This window comes from Mytilus edulis, chromosome 10 (assembly GCF_963676685.1).
Source record: "Mytilus edulis chromosome 10, xbMytEdul2.2, whole genome shotgun sequence".
Taxonomy (NCBI): domain Eukaryota; kingdom Metazoa; phylum Mollusca; class Bivalvia; order Mytilida; family Mytilidae; genus Mytilus; species Mytilus edulis.
In genome coordinates this window covers 80,860,655-80,886,710 of record NC_092353.1, presented here as the reverse complement: position 1 = coordinate 80,886,710, position 26,056 = coordinate 80,860,655, and the positions used below count along the sequence as shown (strand labels likewise).

The window sequence follows — 26,056 nt, the reverse complement described above, 5'->3', positions numbered from 1 at the left end:
TCATTTAAGACTAAAATGCAATTTTAATTTTTTTACGATTTTGAAAAAAATCCTGTTTAGTTCGTATGATATATTTCAATATGCAAGTTTAAATTATTGTGTTTACAACTCTGTCACATTTTTCGCAATAATAAAAACCTCACAATAATTTCTGAAATTACAGTATATCATATTCATTTTCATTATTATAGAAGGATGTTTCAAAATCGACAACTTATTTCCACTCGTATATTGAAAACAATCATATTTATAAAATATTTATTTATTTGTAAAATGTTCTACCAGATAAAATGACACAGTATAATGACAGCACTCACTTCCAAACACATTCTGTTACAATATAAAAACAATTGTATGCATAATAAGTATAAATAATTCATTAAACTACAGTCAAATCTATTAGTTCAGATACATGAGTTTATAATGGAAAGGGACCATCTCAAAATGTTATTGAATCAAATAAAAGCAAATTTATATGACTCGAATTGTCTCTCTACTCTACTGAATAAAAGTGAGAGAAATATGTTTCCTGGTTAAAAAAGGAAAAACAAAATATGATAAAATTTAAGTTCGATATGACAATTACATCCGCATATCTTTAATCTTAGGCATACACTTCTAAATCCCCTCCTCTATGTATGCCTCCTTTTAAGTGTTCCTCATATGTTTTAAATAAATTATAGCTATAAGATGGTACATCAACATGTTGTATATCATTTGTACCTTCTATGATAAAATTCTGCAAATGTATCAACAAATTAAAGTTGTTTTTTTCTAAGGTAAGTTTTACTCTTAATGCTCATGATCACATTCATACCTATCAAACATATTAAAACAGTAATTTTTTTGAGAATTTTAGTTGGATTCTGTTGGCTTGTATAGAAAAATTTTACAAGCCCGAAAGCAATTTTACTGGTGTTTAAGCATAAAGATTGAATGATTAAAGGGGTCTTATAGATGTCTATTCAAAAATTCAAATACATTCCTTCAATATTCAATTTTTACATCAAAGGCACAAAAATACAACAAATAGTTTTTTTCAGATGAACTTTTGAATTCCATCAAGCAAAGGTAGGGATAAACTGATATTCAGTGAAATGCCACAATCACAAGCATTCACTGTGAATATTCAACAAAAAGAGTTATTTCAACAGAATAGAATTGTCTATATTGTGCCACTTTAAACATGATAATGTATATAAAAGGGTAAAATCTACTTTTTTTTTTAATAATTCAAGATTTAACATGACAGAAGAAGTAAACTTAATAGGCCATAATGCGTAGGAGAGACGTTTATATGAGACCATAAACAATGAATTGTAGATTTTTCCACAACACTAATTTCAAATGGGTGTAGGCAGCAACTATTTCCATATTTTTGTTTAAACAGAAAGTTGACAAACCAAAAATCAAGTACAAGAAAAGATGATTGAACAATTTGTATCTTTGGTAAAATATACTCTCAATGGAATATTCAGTGCAGATCTGTCATTTAAAATTGGCAGCAGGAGAGCAGCAAAGTAATCAACAACTTAGGGGAGATAACTCAGGTAAATATCATCCATTCTGTGTTCATAAGCTTCCTTGCTGCTTGCTTAATGTATAGTGGCAAGTATTTCATGCATATTCATGACAATCTAGCACAATGATAAGAGTATCATGATTATATCAAATGAATACAGATATTGCTAAAATGTTGGAAAAAAATAGAAAACATAATATATAAATTTATGAGTGAAAATATTTGATTTGCATATTTCTCCAACTCCTTTTCTATTGAAAAACAATATTTTAAAATTTTGTTCCCAATTCTTTCATGTCAATCCTGATCCATACAAGGAAATGTTCCAAATTTCTCTTCATGTTAAAGTAGTTAAACTTATTTTTTGACATTTTTAAAAATCAAAAATAAAGTCATCAACAAATTACAAACATCGTTCAACTGAATTAAACCCATAATTTGCATAAATAAATCTAGTTTTGCATTTATTTCTAATATTTTAAAGACAATGAAGTCAGATAATAATAGAAATAAAATTACCCTTATAAGTACTGGAATTTTGATTAATAATAATTTGTATTGTCAATAACTTTATTTTGCAACTGTTTACTAGGAAACTTTACTTTTGTTAACTTATGGGAAAAACATATAATGAAAATGACATACTAACTATTTCTATAGGACTCGGGTAAACACTTGTTCTGTGGATTATATTGACACTGACATGATACATTAAAGCAACATAAAATTAATAACAGGAAAACATTACAGAAAAAAATGTTTTCTTTTTTGACAAACTTTATTATTAAAAAAAATTATGGTTCAAAGGACCAGAATAAGCAGAACTATGAATTATTTAGAACATGGAATGCTTTTTCCTAAATTTCTATTTTTTCAACATTAAAAAAATTGTTGACCAAAAAATTGCATATTTATGGCTAAAGCATTCATCATCTATTCTATACTCTGTATTCAGCAGGAAAGGGGAGAGGAACATGGATTGTTAAACCAATAATAATAAACATTGTTTAAAGCTCTGTTCCACTTTTTACCAAAAATATAAAACATTAAATTTTCTCCAAAAAATGTTTCAATATTCCTCTGTTTATGATCTACTAAAAGACACCTAGATTTTCTACGCACATCTTCTGTCCTCTTTCTCTATCCCTAAGTAGGTATCTATCAAAGTTCTCCATGAATACAGAATATGGCACACTTACACACACATTCATCAATCGTGAACATGATTTTCCTGATAAAAATATAGTAACAATTTACAATCATCATTCTACACCATTCCTAAAGAGATAAATTTAATCAAATATCACAGAAACTTTGTACCTTGCCATGGAAACATCATAGTTGCCATAGAAACTGGCAGTAATAGATATAATGAAGTAACCATAGCAATTCTCAGATCTACTCTCTTCCTGGTCAGTCATACATCCCATAAGCCATTACATTTTTCATGCTAGTTTCCATAGCAATGATTAAAATCTATAGCCATAATAGTCCACATATTTAAATGCATTTGATTGTTTTATGGCTTTGGCGAGAGCAAGAGATTTCCTTGTTTTCCGTGCTGCAAGGCGATGCATTCTTGCTAGCTGTTTCTCTTCCTGTCTGTGTCTTTTTGCTTCTAAATTCTTTCTCTTCAACCATCTAAAAAGAAATAGATTATGTTCATTACATTTTAATAGGATGAAATGCTGTATTCTAATTTTTAAAAGACTATTTTTTTAAATTTCATGTTGATTGCTGTCTCTTTGAGTACCTTACATCTCCTTTTATTGATATACATGTAATACTCATAAATATAGATTTATTATTATTTTATTACTATTTGCTTTACTCTTTCTGGTAATAGGTTAACCAGAAATTCATCTTTTTTTTATAGAAATCTTGTCTCTGCTTCAGCAAAAGTTTAAAAAATGTAGATCCCTTATGAGAGGATTGGGGCATAAGAGGGGCGAAAGATAGCAGAGGGACAGTCAAACTCATAGATTGAAAATAAACTGACAACGCCATGGCTAAAAAATAAATAGAAAAACAGAAAAATAATAGCACACACGACACAACATAGAATAATAGTATTTTCATAGATACAGTCATATTTCTACCTTTAAGCCTTTTAGATTTTTGTAATTTTGTTAACCTTATATTTATTGTTTACCTACCGGTATATTCAAGAAATCTATGAAACTTATTACCTTATGAATAATAAAAAATCAACATTAGTTGAAAGGACAAACAAAAACAATGGCCAATTTTAGATGGACAAAAAAGTAAATAAATCATTATAAAGGTTCAGTGTTCTCCCCAGGGCCTTAAACACTGTGGTATCCTGGTGCTATATTTTCTACCATGGTGTTATCTTTGATGATTTTATTATAGAATGTATAGGGGCCATGGTACTATATTTTTTTTGGAAAACCAGTGCTATAATCATTTTCAAGATGCTACAGTATTTGAAAATTCTGTTGGGAACACCAAAGGTTGACAACAGACCTCATGGATTTATGTTTTCCCACTTGCCCACCCTGTATACACATACCCTCTAAAAGCTTGGTCACAATCTGTTCTGCTCCTGATAATAAACCCATCAGTCTGTTCTTTTTCTTGACGTCTTTTCAGCAATTTTTCTTCTCGTACTTGTCGTGATTTTGTCTTTAACCAATTGTTATATGCCTCTTCTATTTCTTTTGCCTAAAAATAAATTCAATTGTATGAAATGAACCACTAACACTAGTCCAAGAAAACCTTTGATAGCACTTTCGTTCATATAGTTAGGAGTTTGTGGTATCATATTTATACCATATTTAATCATCTAAAGATAAAAGTCTTGTCCACTGCGATATTTAGAAAGAAACAAGTTTAAAGCCTCCAAAGTGAAAACTTGTTAACTAGAGAATGAAAACAGTCATCTGCAATGAGTATTTTTTTACCATGACTGACTGATAATGCTTCAGTGTTGTTAACCTAAGATGAGAGTAAGAATGCTGTAACCCAGTGGCGGATCAAGGGGGAGGGGAGGGAGTTCCGGAGGTTGGAACCCTCCCTTTTTTTGGCCGATCAATGCATTTGAATGGGGACATATAGTTGGAACCCCCCCTTTTTAAAATAGCTGGATCCGCCACTGTAACCCTAGACAATAAGATATATAGGAACTGCTGCCACCCTAGGTAAAAGTAGATATGAGTTACTGTGGATTCATTTATTTTCATGGATACCATTTTTTGTGGATTGAGGAAAACTTGAATTTTCATGGATATCTAATTTCATGGTTTTGGCAAAGTCTGCATACATTTCTTTAGACAAATTGTAATTCGTTGAACATTTTAAGTTTGTGGTTCTCCAGTGCCAATGAAATCCATGTTAATTGGTATCCCATGAATATTAATGAATCCACAGTATATCATATATCATACATGCTGTTCCCTCAGGGAAAGTAGGTATGAGATATATTGTAAATGCTGTCACCCTAGGTTAAAGTAGGAATCAGATATATTTTAAATGATGTTACCCTCAGGGAAAGTAGCAATGAGATTTATTGTAAATGATGTTACCCTCAGGGAAAGTAGGAATCAGATATATTTTAAATGATGTTACCCTCAGGGAAAGTAGGTATGAGATTTATTGTAAATTATGTTACCCTCAGGGAAAGTAGCAATGAGATTTATTGTAAATGATATCACCCTCAGGGAAAGTAGCAATGAGATTTATTGTAAATTATGTTACCCTCAGGGAAAGTAGCAATGAGATTTATTGTAAATGATATCACCCTCAGGGAAAGTAGCAATGAGATTTATTGTAAATGATATCACCCTCAGGGAAAGTAGGAATCAGATATATTGAAAAGGCTATCTCCCTAGATGAAATTTAGAATGAGATATATTGTAAATGCTTTCACTGTAGGTTTAAGTAGATATGAGATATATTGTAAGCGATAATAAATGATGTCACCCTCTGTGAAAGTAAGAAAGATATAAATCATGAATAATGTCACCCTAGCCCTGGGTAAAAGTAGGATTAAAAAATATTGTAATTGCTGTCATCCTAGGTAAAAATAGATATGAGTTATATTGTAAATGCTAATAAATAATGCACCTTAGATAAGTCAGAATGAGATTATATTGTAAATGTTTTCACCCTTGATGAAAGTCAGAATGAAATACATTATTGTAGGTGGACAAAGGGTAAAAAACATTTTCTGGACATTTTTGGCAAGTTAGATTTTTCTATCTATGATGGTTTGATGGATAATAGACAATACATGAACTTGCAGTTTACCTCTTTGTTCCCATTGAAAGATGTACAGAAGAACAATAGCAACAAGAATGTTACAAGAATGATGTACTGACAATAGCAACCAGAATAGTGTGAGGACAACTACAGACAATAGCAATAAAAAATAATATATGAACGTTAGCACAAGACAAATGTACAGACAAATACAGACTAACATTCATGAACAGAGCATGTTCTTGATTAAAGCTGTCTAATATAACCAGAAATTATAATAGTAAATTATTCAAATGCACATTTACGCAAACAGGAATATACTCAAGCATCTTTTCGATTAAATCATAATCAGCATTATATTATGTTCTAGACACGCTCAGAAAATGTATACTCTGTTGTAGACCGTATAAAATAGATGCTGTTCTAGACCCGGGGTTGTAGACTGTATCTTAAACAGTTAAATAAGCGATCCTATACTAGACAAATACTTTTGTTTTAAAAAAGAACCTGTTCTCACCAGCAAGGCATGGAAAAGTGACCCTGTTCTAACCAGCAGGACATGAGAAAGGGACCCTGTTCTAACCAGCAGGACATGAGAAAGGGACCCTGTTCTAACCAGCAGGGCATGAAAAAGGGACCCTGTTCTAACCAGCAGGACATGAGAAAGGGACCCTGTTCTAACCAGCAGGGCATGAAAAAGGGACCCTGTTCTAACCAGCAGGGCATGAGAAAGGGACCCTGTTCTAACCAACAGGACATGAAAAAGGGACCCTGTTCTAACCAGCAGGGCATGAAAAAGGGACCCTGTTTTGCGGCACACTCATACCACTAAAAATATAGGAAGTAACCCCCCCGGGGGCTGAATTTATCAAATCATGTAATAACCAAAAGTGTAAAATTTTCAAACCTTCATTCTTTTCTTTTTTAAATGAAATTAAAACTTTTATGTATCTAATTTTTCACGAAACCACCTTAAACATTTCTAGAGGCAAATCTTCATTCTTGGTGACCGACTTATCAAAACTAAAATCCCTGGTGACAGATTAAGGTCTTGAGTGATAAATCAAAGTGTCTTGTTTCTACTTAAAATGAAAAATTTATGAGCATTGACAACCAAAAATATATATAAAAGTAATGATAACGTCAGCAAAACAAAGCACTAGAAAGAAGGATAACTGTTAATGATCATTTATGGCTCAAAATAAAATTTCTAAAGCAGCAAATTTTTCACTACCCTCATTCAATCAATAAAAATGTATTGTTTTACACATGTGGTTAACAACAATCTGGGTTGACCTAAAAGATTTTTGATTGAATGATGTTAAACATTGCTTTCGGCTTTATTGGCTATATTGTGCACTGAGCTTCGGCAGGAAAACTGAGAATCCTTGTCATTTAAGATAGGAGTTTAAGGGCATACAATACAGTTTTGATCCCGTATTTGCATTTTGATAAGAATTTCCATATAGACTATTTTTTATCTGATTAAATTAAATATGTAATAAAAAATATACCTTCATGTGCTACTTTTTGAGTTAAATGAGGTTGAAATTTTGTATATTTGCTCAAAATTCGGATTTGTGGCTGTATTTTCCCTTTCGAAAGAAAGACATAACTTTTTTGTTTTAACAGATAAACACAAATTGTTTTTTGTTAAATAATTTGTAATTTCTGTATTTTATAAGTATCATAAAACTTACACATTTTTTATTCAGAAATAACTCATCTTTATCAAATGTTAATGAATGTAGAAAAAAAACATCATTTTTTGCTCTGTATTTATTAAAATTAAAAAAAAATGCACTATTTACGTATTCATGAAAATTGCACACATGTTCTACTTACGTAATCAAACCAAATGGCATTTTAAAACATAGGGGTCCATGAACTCTTTTTCAAGTTAATTTAAATAAGTTTGAATGATAAAAATCAGTCGAAAACTGAACCGTTTCCCGATAAGTCATAGTTTGACGTCGAGAAAATAACAATTTACGTTTGCAACGTCATTACTTCCCATGTAACTGTATCGTATGCCCTATACACACCTGCCATGCGTAGGATTCTAACTCACAACCTCAGTGTTAAAAAGATCATAGAATTAGTCAAATCTATAGAAGAAGTGCAAAATTAAAATCAAAAGTGTAATAGTATATGAAATATTAGAATTAAAAAATGAAATATAGAAAAAGCAAATCTAAATTTTTTATTGTTTCTCAGAATCATTTTACAATGCCTTCTAATTCCTCTTTATGAGAGGTAAATGTATTTTTTATATCAGCAGAGGATTTAAACAACAAATTAACTATTTTTTACAAAAACTAAAATATTTTAATCTAAGTAAAACATAAATTTAATTAATTATTGAATTTAAAAAATTGTGTTAATTTGTTTCAGTTCAATTTTCCCATTTAGAATGTCTGGAAAGTTATCATAAAATGCAAGTTAATTTCAATGTATACAAGCAAAAGACGGTTGAAAACATTTCAATATTCACATTTTTAAATATAGTCTCTCATAACTCTTTAAAGAGTGGCTCTTGTTAACTTGTGTTTTAAAAAGCTGTATAATTTATATGTAACAAGTGGTGAGACTTTAATAAAGTATTTGTTTTGTCTTGTCTATATATGAAAAAGTCAGTTAATATACCTCTTCCAAAGGGAGACAACAATGTTAAATTAAAAACCAGAAAATAAAATTTGAAAAATTTAACAAAAAACTATCATTTTTCAATTTGTGTAAGTTGTATAGTTTTTTTTTAAAGATCATAGCACCTGTATATCCCGAAGAATTGCTGTTTACTGGCAACAACTGAAGCCTTTGGCTAACAGTAGAATTATGAAGCAGGTATCCAGTGACAATCTACAGTAAACTGGATCCCTGTCTCATAATAAACTCATCATAGATACCAGGACTAAATTTTGTATATAAGCCAGACGCGCGTTTCCTCTACAAAAGACTCATCAGTGACGCTCGAGTCCAAAAAAGTTAAAAAGGCCAAATAAAGTACGAAGTTGAAGAGCATTATGGACCAAAATTCCTAAAAGTTTGGCCAAATACAGCTAAGGTAATCTATGCCTGAGGTAGAAAAGCCTTAGTATTTGAAAAATTCAAAATTTTGTAAACAGGTAATTTATAAATATAACAAAGTCCCTTGGATTCAAATTAAAAGCAATATTTGGTGTATCAGACCAGGATATAAAGGCAACTTCTCGAAAACTGAAATTTCAAGACTTAATAGGTATAGGAAGATGTGGTATGAGTGCCAATGAGACAACTCTCCATCCAAATAATAATTTATAAAAGTAAACCTTTATATGTCAATGTACGTCATTCAACATGGAGCTTTAAGCTTTACAAGAACAAACAAATGAAGCAATTCTGCACAATCACTCAAAAAGGTATCAATGGGCTGTGTTCTCTTACAGTATAAAGTTTGGGCCTACCTCTGATTCAGTAATGGACTCATTCTCATCTCCAAGCTGGTCCAAAATATGAAATTAAAATAATTTGGGTCAACATTCAGTCTCATAGTTAAAACAGTAATCATTAATGGAGATAAACTGAAAAAAAAATTTCCTCTTTTTTTTTTGTTTGAATGAGAGTAGTGAAACATTGTGCTGTTAGTTGTTAGCCATTATTTTGCTCCTCCTAGAGGGCTCAAAGTACAATTATTATATAGTAGCTCAATAAAAAATCAATACACAATTTATTGGTAGGAAAATTACATATGTACTAGTACAGTACTTAGTAGACAGTCTACAATTAAATTTTCAAGGCTGAATCTCTTTTTATAAATTCATAATTTGGAAGATTTTAATTTCTGGAATTACCACGTAATAATTAACATCTTATTCGTATGAATAATTAAGAGAATTAAACTTTTATGATTCAGTGAACATACAAGTTCATTTATTTTTTTTCATACAAAATGGAAGTTATAGACAACAGATAAATGTAACCATTGTTTCATGCATATTAATAGGGAAAACACGACCGGTCCGACCCAGAAACCATATTAGAAGTATAATGACATGCTACAAGCATTAGAATTTAGATAGAACAACAACAGAGCCCTCTAGTGAGAAGATTTATCCTACCTCCTCGTCATCATCGCTGTCATTGAGATGATCACCTGACCCTTCGTCCTGCTGGTCTCTGCGATATTTCTATAGTCAGATAGTTAAATATATTAGTTCACAGCAAATACATACAATCAGCCACAAAACAAAATTAAAACCAACTTCATTACAGCTGCTTATTAAGAACATTAATTACTGTGGATTCAATTATTTTCGTGGGTACCAATTTTCTTGAATTGAGGAAAACTTGCACTTTTTATCCATTCGTTTTTGATGTGTTTTGTTATTTGATTTTGCCATGTGATTATGGACTTTCCGAATTGATTTCAGTATTTTTTTGATTTTACTTTTTTCTTGGATATATATTTCGTGGTTTTGCATTTTGGTTTAGTATATAAAATTTGTATTTCGTTGGACATTAAAATTCATGGTTCCCAGCGAAATCCATGAAAAATTGTTATCCAAATATAATAATGAATTCACAGTATCCTATATTTTCTACACTTGGGCGAAGGGTAAAGGGGTAAGTTATCTTTGGTTATTTATTTTGAGAATTCTACATGTAGCAAAATAAAACAAATAACCAGAATTAATAATTAGTTTGTTTATCAAATGCTCTGAAAGAGGGTGGTAGGGAAAGATAATCCAGGATTTTTTTATTAGGGCCTTTAATCTGTGCAAAAATAAATATTTATTTATTACGAACAAGCACTTGTACATGCCACTATGACTAAGAACTTAGCTACATGTATTTATATGAGACATGCACCCCATGCAACACAGTGTGTCATAAGTCCTAGGTATATATATTTTCTATAAAGCAATGATTTCATGGAATAATGATGTTAAAAAAACCTGAGGAAATTCCAACATTGCATTTTGCAATGAGCACTGATGAGTGAATTTTTTTCAAAACTTTTTTTATTGATAGATAGTACATGTATAAAAATGTCTGAATGTCAGTCAGTATTTCCCTAAAAGTAGACAGTAGATTGCACATTATAAGCAAATACTTAAAAGATAATTATCAGAAAATTTCGACAAAAAAGTATAGTGTACAAAAATCTCAAATTTAAAGGATGAAAAGCCTGTCAAATTCTGTAAAAAAAAAGTTTAGCAGCAGTTGTGAAGTTGGCAATAATTAAATATTCAAATACAAATGACAAGTGGACAAAATGTGAAGGAAATTAATATCATATATAGATACAGCCAGCCAAATCAGTATTTAATAAAATTATTGATAATTAATCATTGATATAGTTAATACAAATTAAATAACAGGCAGGATAAACAAATAATAAGAGGATGGGGCAAACATCAACAAGACAACAACACAATGAAACTTCCTGTAAATATGGCCATTATATGTACATTGTATACTCAACAATATACAGGGTTAGAAAAAACTATAATTGTACTTTTAATATGGATTCTGTGAACTAACTTTTTTTTCTAAATAATATCTAAATGGCAAATCAACATATTATATCCGCTTGAGCCGTGCACCAGCAGTCAAAATCAAATTGTATATTAGTCATGACCAGAAAAATGGGGCTGTTTTTTGAAACCTTGAATAAAATGCTTTTGATAATAGAAAAAGATTTACAAACTTTTTTTTATGTAGTACCCTATTATTTTCCGCTTCAAGGCAGCACTCACACCAGCAAAGTGGAAAGGGATTAATATAAGTTGCAAAACTTGTTTCCCAATCCACTATAAATAAATATGTTTAAACTATCAATTTCTGATTTGTTACTGAAAAGACACAATTCTTATTACTTGGCTTTTTACATAAGTGTAAATTATTGGTAAGATATTCTAAGGATATATATTTATTCAGTTTTCGGTGAGGTTAATATAAAAGTCAAGCTTTAGTTTTCGGTGTAGTATATTTTGTACAATTGTCTTTTTTTTTGTTGTTTTTCATTTGGTCATCAGGTCTTGTCTTTTTTTATTAAATTTTTTGTTGGTCCCATGGTATTTTCTCCCCTCTTTTATGAACCATCTATCTGGCATTTCAAACAATGAAAATTGTCCAAATTAATAACTATCTATCCATAGTCAATAAAAAGTAAAAAGTAATAATCTAAGAATTCACATGATCTTGGAATAATTCTCCTTAGGACTTCATTCTTTTACCAAACCATGAGGAAAATCACCAAAGCTGATGATAAGTTAAACGATTTTCAAAGCCCATCTGGTTCGACCTTTGTTTTTTTTTCTATTATTGATCATGATGTACCCCTGATCCCCTCCATACATCTATATATTATCCTTACTTTTTCATGATTTCCATTCTTCTTTCGTTCCTGATCTTCCTGTCTTTGTTGTTCTTTCTTTTGTTCTCTCTTTTTCGACCACCAAGATTGAAAAATGTCATCATTATCTCGCTGTTTTGTATATTCTTCCTCTTCTTTTCTTCTCTTTTCCTCCTGTTTTCTTCTTTCTTTTTCTTCCTGTTGCTGCTTCAGGAGTTTCTTATCCTCAGGTGTCATTGCATAAGGTGAATTATATGAGAAATTTTCTAATGGTCGATGAGAGTCGTGTGTTGTACGTGCCGACTGTGCACGCTGTTTTGATGAACCAGGGCGAACAACTCTTCTAGAACTGGAAGAACTGCTAGATGGACGTGGATTGGACGGAGGTGTAGGTTGGCGGGCGGACGATGATGAGCGATTTTCCTTGTTATCCTCGTCTAACGATTCATCAATGTACTGTGGTAGTCCCATTTCTTTGGCTCTAACATCATCTGAACTTACAACCTCAAATTTTCCATCTTGTTCTATGACAATTTTTTCACTATTATTGTTTTTATTTTCAGAATCTGTCTTTGATTTTTCTGAGGGTCGTGGTGTTTCATCATCATCACTAGGGGGCACCACCAAATCAACTAGAGTGTCTTTGAATCCAACTCTTGAATCCTTCCTTTTGTCCGGTGGAGTCGGGTCTTTGGCTAACTCTTCATTATAAATTTTCAATTTATCTTTCACATCATACTCAGGTGGGTCTTCTTCTACAAAAGGTTAAAAAAAAACAGCAATCAGAACCTGGCAGTCCTAAAAATGTTAAGAATCAAGCAAAATGGACCAAAAATATAAAGAATAGAAAAAAATGCCTAAAGATTTTTAAAAATACTGTGAGAATTAAAGGACACCAGACCCTCATGTATGTTTATACCTCAAGTTTTTCACATTTTATTCTTTTTTGTATTGTGCCAAAATCTCTTCATTTTTACAGAATAAGAAAATACCCAGTATACACATTCTAATGAAATTCCCTAAAAGAATAAGAAAATAAGCTTCTATACAGCCCTCAAACAAAAATAAGCAATTATAGGTTCCCGTACAGCATTCAAGTCAGCTTTACCTGGTAACCCTAATTCACTTTTCATCATTTCCATTTCTTCTAAAGCTCTCTTCTGGTCTTCAGTTATTTTATAATCTTCAAGCTCAGAATCCTCATCGTCAGTTGAACGACCTTTTTGACCTTTGTCTTCTTCATCATCACTTTTATTTGGAGATTCAGTTTCAATTTTATCTCTTTTATTCTTTAATTCATCATTATCCTAAAATATAAAAAGACATTTTAATTTATAATTTAATACTGCTCAAAATGTCTCTGTTATTGAAGCTGCTATTCTATTGTATGCTTAATCTCCAAAATGTAAGATTCCTATAGGGATATCAAAATAAATTAATCAGTTATGTTTTTTTTAATTATTATTAACTATAGAAACATAAAAACAAATTGACATATACTGTGGATTCATTTATTTTTGTGGGCAATGGTGGGTATCAAATTTTGTGGATTGCTGAAAATTTGTATATTCATGGATATTTGATTTCTTGGTTTTGCCAATGTCCGTATATAAAGCCTATTAAAAATATAATATTTGTTTAACATTTGAATTCATTGATCACCTGTATCCACGAAAAATGGTATCCAACGAATAATAATGAACACACATACCGTAGATTATTTTTTTCGTGAGCATCAGTTTTAATGGATTGAAGGAATATAATGCTTATGAGAAAAGCATTTCTATTCTCCTTTAAAACTGATGAAATTTTCAAAAGGTTAAAAAAATGTTCACCATTTATTTATCAATTGCATAATCATTAATATTATATTTTATAAAAGCAGCCAAATCCCCAAGTTGTGTCTTTTAATTTTTTCTCCAATTGGCTTTTGGAATGTGTTGTTGGGTTGAATGAATTCCTAATTTCTCCTATAACATATTTAAGTAAAGTCTCAAGCACCATACAATTCCTCATCTTGGCTAGCCTCAAAGGAGAGGACAGGAGTGGATCGAATGAGCAAAGATGACTATTCCTTTACCATTCCATCTTTTTAACATGATAAACAATTGCACTTCCATTCCAATTTATATGCACCAATCAACCGCATAAATATCCCAATACTATGAATGTCAATATTCTATTCTCCACAGACAGATCTAATCCATATATCATACTAACTACATTTTCTCTAAAATACTAAGCCGATTCCCCAATTAATGGCATTACTTTTCTGAAGATATAATTCCATGCATCTGAAATTCTTCTCATTTTCCTTTGAATTTATTAACATTATCTCTTTACTTCATGAGAACACTGTTTCTTTATCATTTCTTAAGACATATTTCCACTCCATTTTAGCAGATAGTTATATCAAAAACACTAAGATAGGTTACTAAGAAATAAACATACATTTGCCTGTAAACGGAATTGTGTATAGAATTGAATATGATAGTAAAATATGAACGACAATGAAATGGAGAATATAACCTTTCCTTTGTTGGGAAATTTATCTCAGCAGAGACACATTTATAACAATAAATATAAATCCAGGCCAAAAGTAGTAAAATATGTTTCAGTGCAGAGGAGCATTTCATTTATTAAAACGTTTTTAATGCTTACATTGAAAGTAATAATTAAAAAGTTTAACAAACATGTTATTAAAAGGAGGCGATTTTTTTTTATGTCATCTGTTCGGTAAATACATTTTTTATTTATTGTGAATCTTTTTTCTTTATTATTTTTAATATTATTAATAGTTTTCGAGAATTACAAACTCTGGCCTTGTTAGATACCAATCTCTTAAGAGACAACTTGAATTGTCAAACTATTCATATAGATCATACTATCAAATACATGTAGCATCATGAAACATGACGTTCCCTCGCTAGTAAACATTTAATGATGAGATTTATCCACAACTTTTTAACACTGTATTGTTCAGTAAAAGGTCATTTGTTTTACAGCATCTATAAAATAGCACAACTATCATCTTTATAAACCTTCATGATACTATATGAAAATAAGAATTAGAATTAGCGCCAATCAGACAACTCTCCACCCGCCACCAAATGACATAGATTTATGATGTAACAAAAATTCGTAAGGGTTCCACGGAACACAGTGTCTCGCCTACTTTTGATGTTAATTGCAGACTCAACAAAAATGAGGAAAAACATCAATAAAAATTTCCCTCTCGATACTGTCTTTTGATTGAAAGAAGCTTCCAAGTTCGGTAAAAAAAAATCCAGGATAGTTTATGAATCTAATAAATGTTTTATAAACTTTAACTGCAGACTGTATGTAATGTTAACTGGAAGAAAAACTAAGTCCATTTATAAGTAAAATACGGAAAAAGTGAATTTTTTTTTTACAAAATTTACTTCTGAATAATATCTTATGATCAGAAACAAGCTTTTGTCTAAGTTTGGTAGAAATCCAGGATAGTTGAAGAACATTATAAAAATTTTAAAAACTTAAACCACAGAGTGAATGTTTTGTTTCTGGCAAAAAAACTAAGTCCATTTATAAGTAAAATACTGAAAAGTGGAAATTTTTTTTACAAAATTTTCTTCTTGATACTATCTAATGATCATAAACAAGCTTCTGTCCAAGTTTGGTACAAATCAAGTATAGTTTATGAAAGTTATTAAAATTTTAAAAACTTTAACCACAGAGTGAATGTAATGTTTCCTCGCAGAAAAACTAAGTCCATTTATAAGTAAAATACGGAAAAGTGGAAATTTATTTTTACAAAATTTTCTTCTTAATACTATCTTCTGATCATAAACAAGCTTCTGTCTAAGTTTGGTACAAATCAAGGATAGTTTATGAAAGTTATTAAAATTCTAAAAACTTTAACCACAGAGTGAATGTAATGTTTCCTCGCAGAAAAAACTAAGTCCATTTATAAGTAAAATATGGAAAAGTGGAAATTTATTTTTACAAAATTTTCTTCTTGATACTTTCTTATGATCAAAAACAAGCTTCTGTCCAAGTTTGGTAGAAATTCAGTATAGTTTAAGAAAGTTATTAAAATTTCAAAAACTTTAACCACAGAGTGAATATTTGTGGACGCCGACGCCGACGCCGACGGAATGTAGGATCGCTTAGTCTCGCTTTTTCGACTAAAGTCGAAGGCTCGACTTTAATGTGTCCCCAGTACAAGAATGCCCCACTCGCAATATCATTTTCTATGTTCAGTGGACCGTGAAATTTGGGTAAACCCTCTAATTTGGCATTAAAATTAAAAAGATCATATCATAGGGAACATGTATACTAAGTTTGAAGTCGATTGGACTTCAACTTCATCAAAAACTACCTTGACCAAAAACTTTAAGCTGAAGCGGGACAGACGGACGGACGAACGAACGAACGGAAGGACAGACGAACGGACGCACAGACCAGAAAACATAATGCCCCGCTACTATCGTAGGTGGGGCATAAAAATAATATATGGTATCATTGCCAATGAGACAACTTCCACAAGACATTTTTTTTTTTAAACTCTGCTGATAGACATCCTGGCTTTCGACCTGAAAGTTGAAACCAATGATTTGTTTATTATCTATGAATGGGATTATAAATAAGAAAATAATAGCTTTGTAACAGAGTTAATAAATATTGTCTTGTATCAAATTTAAACCTTGGAGATTTAATAATATTTTAATTTAAATAAAAAAAGATTTAAATATTTCACTTTAATGAGTTGGAAAAACTTGTATTTGACCATTCAAATGAAAAGCATTGCATGTTAAATAAAAATCAAAATATTTTAAAAAGTAATAACAGTCAAACTTGTATTTACAAAGGAAACCCAGGGGGGGGAGAGAATAATGTATGCTTATGAACAGATGGTCTTTATACAGTTTAAAATAACACATATAACAGCTCTCTTGAAAGATGGGGGATCAAACTACTGTAAGTTCAGAAATTAGTGCAATGTTTTTATGATTGGGAAAAATGTGACAGGGTTATAATAGCAATAATTTAAACTTGCATTTTTTTTTATATGAATTACAAAATGTAGCCGAATGTTTTCTCAATATTGCAAAAATTAAAATTGCATTTTAGTTTAGAATGACAAAATCGCAATAAATGCAATTTCTGAATTTACAGTATCCTTTATAGACAATGATTTAAAATGTTAAAATGATGAATGCAGATTCTACTGTAAAGCCAAAATAATTTTTAATCCAAAAACCAAACATTAATGAATAAATCAGGTAAAATAGAAAAACAGAAAAATGCTCTTAATTATTTAATATTTGCATTACAAAGAAAATTCAATAATGGTATTCACTAGTAAACATTTCTACTCATCTGTATTTGTTTATTCTATACAACTACCGATGACAACACGTTTAAATTTGGCCTGGCAACCAGTTATCAGTTATTAGGCTTATACTTGGCGGTATTAAAAAGTCTTTCATGTTTGATGTTCGGATTTATCTGTTGCTATTGACACAAACAATACCACTGGTATTGATTTCGTCCGGACATTTCCCTTGTGGTATTATCATACAAATATCATACTTCTGATCAAAGCTGTCACCTTTACATTATAAAAATAAAATTCTATTAGTAGGCGGAGCAAGATCTAATTAAGTTTCTAATTCACAAATGTGTATTTAAATTTAGTGCACCCTTTTGACTTGTTGAGAATTGATCGTGTTTAACATTGTGACACAAAATAAGAATTTGAAGATGACTTTTTTACCTTTATGTAATTTGGAGAAAAAAAAATACAGGATGAGGATGTTGGACATGGTTAACAAGAACGTGTCTCAAGTACATGGATGCCCCATCCGCACAATCATTTTCTATGTTCAGTAGACCGTAAATATGGTATAAAATCTCTAATTTGGCATTAAAATTAGAAAGATCATATCATAGGGAACATGTTTACAAAGTTTCAAGTTGATTGGACTTCAACTTCATTGAAAAGTACCTCGACCAAAAACTTTAACCTGAAGAGGGACAGACGGAAGACCGGACGGAAGGATAAACAAACAAACGGACGCACAGACCAGAAAATATAATGCCCATATTAAAATGGGGCATAAAAATATCATTGAATCATTTTATTGCTGTTCTTCATCCTTTAAGTTGGCATCCAAAGCTCTTAATTTATAAATTAAACAGATCACACTCTACAGCACAATCCAAAATATAACTACTTAAAACAGCAAAAAAAAGTCATATTATTTATATTATTCATTGTTTCCATGATAAACAACTTACATTTTTACTTTAAAATTACTTTATCAAGGACTATCATGGTTAAACAAATAATAAATATTCTTTCAATTTTTATTTATATTCTCCACTTCTGTATGCATGTGTAAGCACTCTTATTTGTGGATTACTTTTTTATGGATTTTGTTTCAATAAATCATAAATTATGGCCCCCAAATAAAAGCCATAAATCCTTTTTAAATGCATATATAAATTCTGCTGATTTGCCATAACTACAGCTTAAAACTTGTGATTCAGAAACCCTGCAAAAAAATGTTAATTCTTTGAGATTTTTTTTATTATATAAATTGTTGTAGGCCAAACTTAAGATGCCTTTATAAGTTCTTTCACTATTAGGTACTGTGAAAGTACTTTAATTCGTGGGTATCAATTTTCGTGGTTTGGGCAATATTTACATGTTCGTGGGTTTTTAAATTCGTGGATTTTAGTTAAAAAAAAAATAATTGAAAAATTCAAGTCTTTAGAAACGAAGTGACAAATAGTCTGGATTGAAGAAAATTGCAAAGTAATCATTGACCCGCGTAAATCGTAGTGATTAACTAACACTAATTAACCCATGATAAAGTGATCAACAGATAAACATGTCACCTAAAGAAAACAGTAACATAAACAAATGCTATAAACGTATCTTGAATTGTCAAATAATTCTTACCAAAATCAAGCCCAGCATAAAAAAATTTATTTCTCCTATGTTCGAGAACTATGAGGATATAAAATGAACACTTTATCATACTAGCATATCAATATCAGAAATCTAACTTTTGTCGATCAAAAATATTTTTTATGCGAATTAAAAGATCAAAAGTTTTACAGTTTATGTATCAAAGATTAAATGGGCAATAATCCTGCATGCGGTTGTAGTTTGTGACTGCTTATTAAAGTATTCTCAGATTTGGCGTTATTCAATATATCCTCAAGATCATATCAGTAGTCAAACCTACCGATAGGAGATCTTTCCATGTCTTGATTTGGACAATGATTGTTATATTTCGTTGGACACTTAAATTCGTGGATAAAGTCACCCACGAAAACCACGAAAATTGGTACCCCACGAATAAAAGTACTTTCACAGTACATGTACAAATGTATTTGGTGCATCATTAGTCTTATCACAAACATGATACATCTCCTAAGATCTATCTTTAGACTAAGAAATTTGTTACTAAAAAATTTTAGCAAATTATCACATTCATTTTGTTTTCTCTTCAAGAATTTAAAATACAAATTTAACAACCCAATCAACTTTTTTTTCTGTATTGAATATAAAAAAATTACAAGAATTAAAACATATAAAACCCACTGCTTTTTTTTTTACACATGAATTAACTATATCTTAGAAATAAATTGTTATCCTCTTCCCCCTCATACCAAATGTTCTCATTTTTTTTGTGGTATAGGATAAATAGAATACAGATGTTAACAGTAAAAAGACCACTGCTTTTCTTAAACAGGAAAGAACAATGCAGACTTACCTACTGTAAATTCAGAAATCATTGCATGCATTTATTATTGGGATTTTGTCATTTTAAACTTAAATGCAATTCTGATTTTTACAATTTGGAGAAAAATCCTGTTTAATTCATATAAAACAGGGGCGGATCCAGCCATTTTAAAAAGGGGGGTTTCCAACCCAGGACAAAGGGGGGTTCCAACTATATGTCCCCTTTCAAATGCATTGATCAACCAAAAAAAGGGGGGTTCCAACCCCCGGAACCCTCCCCCTGGATCCGCCACTGTAAAATATTACAATATGCGATTGTAAATTTTGTTGCATTTTTTGCTTTAATAAAAACCTTGCAATAATTTCTGAATTTACACAGGAAAGAACAATGCCTGACTTAATTAACTATATCTAGGACAAAGTATGTTTATCATCTAACAACAAAAACTTCCCCCTTTATTAGGGATTATAAATACTTCAAACTTCTATTTATGTCCCCTTATCTTTGATTAACTCCATTAATTTTCTTAAAGTGATACAAAAGTATCATTGAAATTTAAATCCCATATCTTTTCAAAATGCCATCGCTTTCATTACAAAATGATTATCTAAACATAAATCTGAAAGTCTATGAGCTCTTTTGTATGAAGTCTTTATTAGTTCTTTTATGGCCTGACACATGTCATAAAGTTATCATAAAAGGGAGATAATTATCATAATAGGCCTGTAAAATTGGTTACCGATTGATTAGAAAAATCAGTTCATTTATCATTCTTGATTGATAATGTTATATAAATTAGATTATTTCATGAAAATATCTTCTTTAGTTCTGTCTCAACAAAAAAGTCATTTAAACGTTTATTTCCTTACAATATTTATATAAACTATAGTAAAATTAGAAACTGTTATATAAGGTTTAAATAAAAGGTATGTGATAAATCTCCTTAGTAACTTGAATTCCATCACTTTGCTTCACTTCCTAAAATTGTGCTAATTAATCTAACGTTTTCATCTATTGATCAACAATTAAATAACAGAAATACATAGAATCGTTTTTTCAGTTTGTTGTTTGTCATATCTTAGCAAACTTAAAATGTAATGTTATTATATAAGAATGACATAATCTTTCTCAGTCACACATTTTTTTGTATCTTTATATTTAAAAAGAAAAATTGGACAAACTTTTTCACTTCTTGTGAAAAGGACACCTGTCTTTCCTTTTAAATTAAGATTATAATGCTCAAACCATTTAATCTTATAATCCTTTAAACTTAAATCTATGCTAATTAAGTTTGTTTAGTAATTCGGTTTGATCACCATAATTCTCTATACCCTATGTATGTAAATATCAGACCCTTTGTAGATAAGCATTAAAAGTGTATCCCTGGCTGTAAAAGAGATGAGGGTTATATATCTATTAGAGAACATTAGAGACCAAAAGAAACAAGAATGTGTCCAAAGTACATGGATGCCCCACTCGCACTATCCTTTTCCATGTTCCATGGACCGTGAAATTGGGTAATAATCTAATTTGGTATTAAAATTAGAAAGATTATACTATAGGGAACATATGTACTAAGTTTCAAGTTGATTGGACTTCAATTTCATCAAAAACTACCTTGACCAAAAACTTTAACCTGAAACTCCCACTTTCATTTTCTATGTTCAGTGGACCGTGAAATTGGGGTCAAAAGTCTAATTTGGCTTAAAAAATTAGAAAGATCATCTCATAAGGAACATATGTACTAAGTTTCAAGTTGATTGGACTTCAGCTTCATCAAAAACTACCTTGACCAAAAACTTTTAAACTGGACGGACGAACGAAACCACAGACGGATGGACGGACGAACGGAGCCACAGACCAGAAATCATAATGCCCCTCTACTATCGTAGGTGGGGCATAAAAAGGTTACCCCCACAAAAAAAGGTTTAAAAGTTGATCAAGGATAAATTGTACCACACATGAGGGAATATCAAAAAACCAAGGATATCTAAAATTACAGAAAAACAATGGTAAAACAATATGGCCTTGACAACTGTGTGTAAAAAAATGTGTAGAAAATCCATTTATTATTTTTGGAATGTGTTAATATACCCTCATAGTACTTGTTATATCTTAGAGATGGTCTTCATCATATCTCAAGACCACAAACACCCTTCCTGGATAAATCTCATACCACGTCTTCTTATTGCTATCTCCCGCCTTTTATATATATTACTAAGCAATTTTAGAACAGCAAAACAAAGACAACAAAAATTTCTCAAATTACCAGTCAATGCTAACAATTTTTAGATTTTTCAATAAAGATAAAAAAAAAAAAAAAAAAAAAAAAAAACAGTAGAAAACATTTCAAGCCAAAGATGAAATGTACAAATAAAAGATTTTACAAACTACTATCATAATAAAATTAAGAAGAATGTGTCTTAGGACATAAATGACCCCTATCAAGCTTTGCAACAAAAATGGGACGAATGGAAAGACGGAATAACAGAAAGATCAATTGTTAAGGGAAACACTTAATGCCGCCATCACAGGAGCATACAAATATTTGGGTTTAGCTCTGCACAGTACCATTTTCTGCACTAAATACACCATTAGATCACCTCTTTATACATAAAAGATCATTTATTTACATATATTTGTTTGTTAAATACCGCCATATCAATTTACATAATACATAAATTAAATTCTTTTTAAAATTAATGTTCCTTTAAATCACAGCTTGGCAGCCAGATTGACAATAAAGATATTGTAGTCATTTAACTGTTATTTTATTATTCAAGACAAAATGCATTTAATAATATAAGCGATTTTCTATGCATAGTTTATACATGTATATGCTGCAGAGATGTATAAATATTTTTTGTCAAAAACTCATTTATTCTGTCTTCTTTCAAAATTTCTAAGCGTTATATTAAATTTTATCAAATGAAATTTAAAGGTATACTGTGGATTTATTATAATTCTTCCCAACAAAATGTCATGGATTTTGTGGGTTAAGTTCTAAACCACAAATTTTAACATACAAAGTCATGATCAGGGCTCACTCTAGCAGACGACAAAGTCATGATCAGGGATCACTCTAGCAGACGACAAAGTCATGATCAGGGCTCACTCTAGCAGACGACAAAGTCAAATTCACGACTGTCACTTTGCTTTGCAAGACAGTCAAAAGCAAAATCTAGTCACAAATTTACTGAAGGTATTTATGAAGAATTTGGTTAAAACCAAAAATATTTAATATCAATAAAAATACAATTTTTCCCCAGTGACCAAAAATCAAATTTCAATAAATGATTCTGAATGATAATATCACAAATTTGCAGCAATTTTACATCAGACATACAGCTATAAAATGTGATTATAAAATTAAGAGTGGGAACATGTATATTTTTTTTATTCTTCTGCAAACATGGAGATTTTCACGGTTATTTTTTGCCAAAATTTTGCATTCACACCATTTGCACAAAATTATTTTTTTTTAAGGCAAAAACATCAATATCAAGTCGAAAACTTAATCCATAAGTGAAAAAAGCAAGGTTTACAGTACATGATGTTACAAAATCCTCTAATAATGTGTGAAAGATAGAGTCTAAGGACTTGTCTTAAAAAATACAAGGTACTCAAAAGAGGAAAGAAAGAATAAGAAAGAAAGATACCTCGTCATCTCCTTTATCTTTATCTGACAACTCGTCATCTTCTTTCTCTCTATCAGCTTTTTTATTTTCTTCTTCTTCTATAAATGAGTCTAATTCTTTCTCTAATTCGTCATCGTCATCATCATCAAAACTGGTGACTTCTATTTTTGGAGACTCTGTAGTGGTCATCCTGACTGTCGTCTATAAAAAAAAAAGAACAAGATAAAAAAAATTGAAATACTGTCTGTAAACCTTTTAAAAACTATTTAGCACTAATAAACTTGATTGTAAGTATGAACTTTGTTTTACCATATATATATCTATAATTATTTTCTGATGTAATTTCCAAGCACAGTAAAACGAATTGCTGATTTGATATCCACCTCAATCTAATATCCTTATGACTTTATGTTTAATACACCTTATCGCTATTTGTCCGCCATTACTGGAAATCACACAGGTTCCCGTTAAATTTTGACGTCATAAAGCAAAATATCTGACGCTACAATGGAAAAGTGATTGTTGTGTGTGTCAAAAGTTCAAGCGGCCGGGTCAGCCGGGATTAGCGATAAGGTGTAGGTATTGTTGTAGGCAAGTTCCAGAGAAAAGTAACCTGTTCACTTGTGTATCCTTGTCTCTTTAGTTTATCATGTTTATAGCTACTTATTATCAATAATTTAAACATAAAAATAACCATTAATTAGTTATTGAATTCCATTAATTACAACAACAAAATAACAACAAAAATACTTATTTTAGTGAAAAACAATTATTTAATATTTCATGAAAAAAATATAACTGAATTCAAATTATCACCAGAATTTTCTTTAGAAGCTGACAGTCATATTAAGTATCTTTAGAATGGATATGACGTCTCATTTATTTTAGAGATGTACATGTACAGGAGTAATTTCATTTTTTTGGGGTACATCAGCATAAGTTGTCTAATTAGGGAGAACTAAAATCTTAGTGTTGTCCTACCTGAAATATGTTTATGTAAACCACCTGATGTAATTCATGTAAACATACATGTAAGCCCTTAATCTATTTTTTTATTTTCTTATTGGATTAGAAGCAAAATTTATAGAACAAAACACATGTATGAGTGAATTCTTTTAACACACATGTACAACAACATCAGAGACTTATATTTAATATCATAAATATGTTATTAAGGGATTGTATGTGTAGGATGAGTCAAAAACACATATCCCCAAATGAAAATCAACTCATTAAATTTGTATGTAATGAACTAGCATGACTATAGCTTTAATCAAAACAAAAATAATAAACTCTTTAGATTTGTATTTAATAAATTTAAATTAATGCTTCCATCCAATGCAATTTCCGATTAAATAGTGATAAAGTGAAAATAACACATGCAAATCAAATGACATTATCTAGTTTCCAATCGAGAAATATTACCACTAAAAAATGCATAGCGATTCGATTAATTAATTTGATGATCATTTTGTCTATAGATCAATAAGCTATATCATGGAACATTAAGTGATGAAGGATATGAATAATTCATAGAATTATCTCACCATGTTATTGACAGAACCGTAGGAAATAATTCTCATTTGTTGTCATGTGATATACAAAACAATACAATTGTAGTACAGTACACAAAAGGTGATTCAGGTAAAAATCACTCTTACTTGTGATTTTCCACAGTGAAAGCTGGTGATTCTGACTGGTTCACTTTGAAATATCACTCTGTATTTTACATATTGGTCAGTGTTTTACCTACAAATTGTTTCAGGGAATGACTGAAAGGATGCGATATGCTGGTCATGACTTTTGAAGATGGGGCTTATAACAGGGCATTTCCAGTTTTAAAGGGTGCAGGTCTAGTTTTAACATCATTCTAAAATGATGCAATGATATCATAAATCAAGGGAATCTCTTTAATTTGACTATTGTCATTCATGGAGTTGAAATGATAAATAGTATATTTGCTAACAACTGAAATGTATGGATAACAAAGTTCTGTCATTGTCATTAATAACAATCAATGATCATATCGGTTATTCTATAATTAGATAAATATAATAAGCAATATATCAGCCTGGCCACAATTCCTTTATACATGAAAATGAAGGAAGGAAATACTTTCGATCACACCATGTGTAGACGCTGAATTTTGTCATGGTGAAAGTTCCTCCATTGTTAAATTTTCATCCATGGAGATCTCTGATTGGTACAACTATCTCCCAAAGATTTATTGATGTGGTATGATTGCCAATGAGAAAACTATCCCCCGGAGACCAATGGATGTGGATATAAAGTATAGGTCACAGTAAGGCTTATCTTTCAGCAAAAATTATACCTTATACTGAAGTTAACACTTTTAAAAGTGTTTAAACTAGAGGCTCTAAAGAGCCTGTGTCGCTCACCTTGGTCTTTGTGCATATTAAACAAAGAACACATTACAAAATTGTGTTTTGGTGTTGGTGATGTGTTTGTAGATCTTATTTCACTGGACATTCTTGCTGCTTAAAGTTATCTCTATCTATAATTAATTTGGCCCAGAAGTGACAGTTGAAAATAATTTGTAAAAATTTACACAAAAATTTACAAAACTTACAAAAATTGA

At 30.5% G+C, this 26,056-nt stretch overlaps 1 protein-coding gene across 3 annotated transcripts in view; it reads right to left on the bottom strand.

The window, feature by feature from the left end:
* Positions 1 to 246: 246 nt before the first annotated feature.
* LOC139492007 (coiled-coil domain-containing protein 181-like) overlaps positions 247 to 26,056 on the bottom strand; it is a 32,156-nt gene continuing 6,346 nt past the window's right edge. The window contains exons 2-8 of one of the 3 annotated variants that reach the window (XM_071280033.1): positions 23,479 to 23,658; positions 13,189 to 13,387; positions 12,102 to 12,835; positions 9,841 to 9,909; positions 9,187 to 9,222; positions 4,056 to 4,207; positions 247 to 3,163 (exon numbers count right to left, since the gene is read on the bottom strand). In XM_071280033.1, the coding sequence (XP_071136134.1) occupies positions 2,992 to 3,163; positions 4,056 to 4,207; positions 9,187 to 9,222; positions 9,841 to 9,909; positions 12,102 to 12,835; positions 13,189 to 13,387; positions 23,479 to 23,646 (1,530 nt within the window). In that variant the 5' untranslated portion in view covers positions 23,647 to 23,658 and the 3' untranslated portion in view covers positions 247 to 2,991. The remainder of the gene's footprint in view (positions 3,164 to 4,055; positions 4,208 to 9,186; positions 9,223 to 9,840; positions 9,910 to 12,101; positions 12,836 to 13,188; positions 13,388 to 23,478; positions 23,659 to 26,056) is intronic. The other 2 variants (XM_071280034.1, XM_071280035.1) reach the window with 2 other exon arrangements.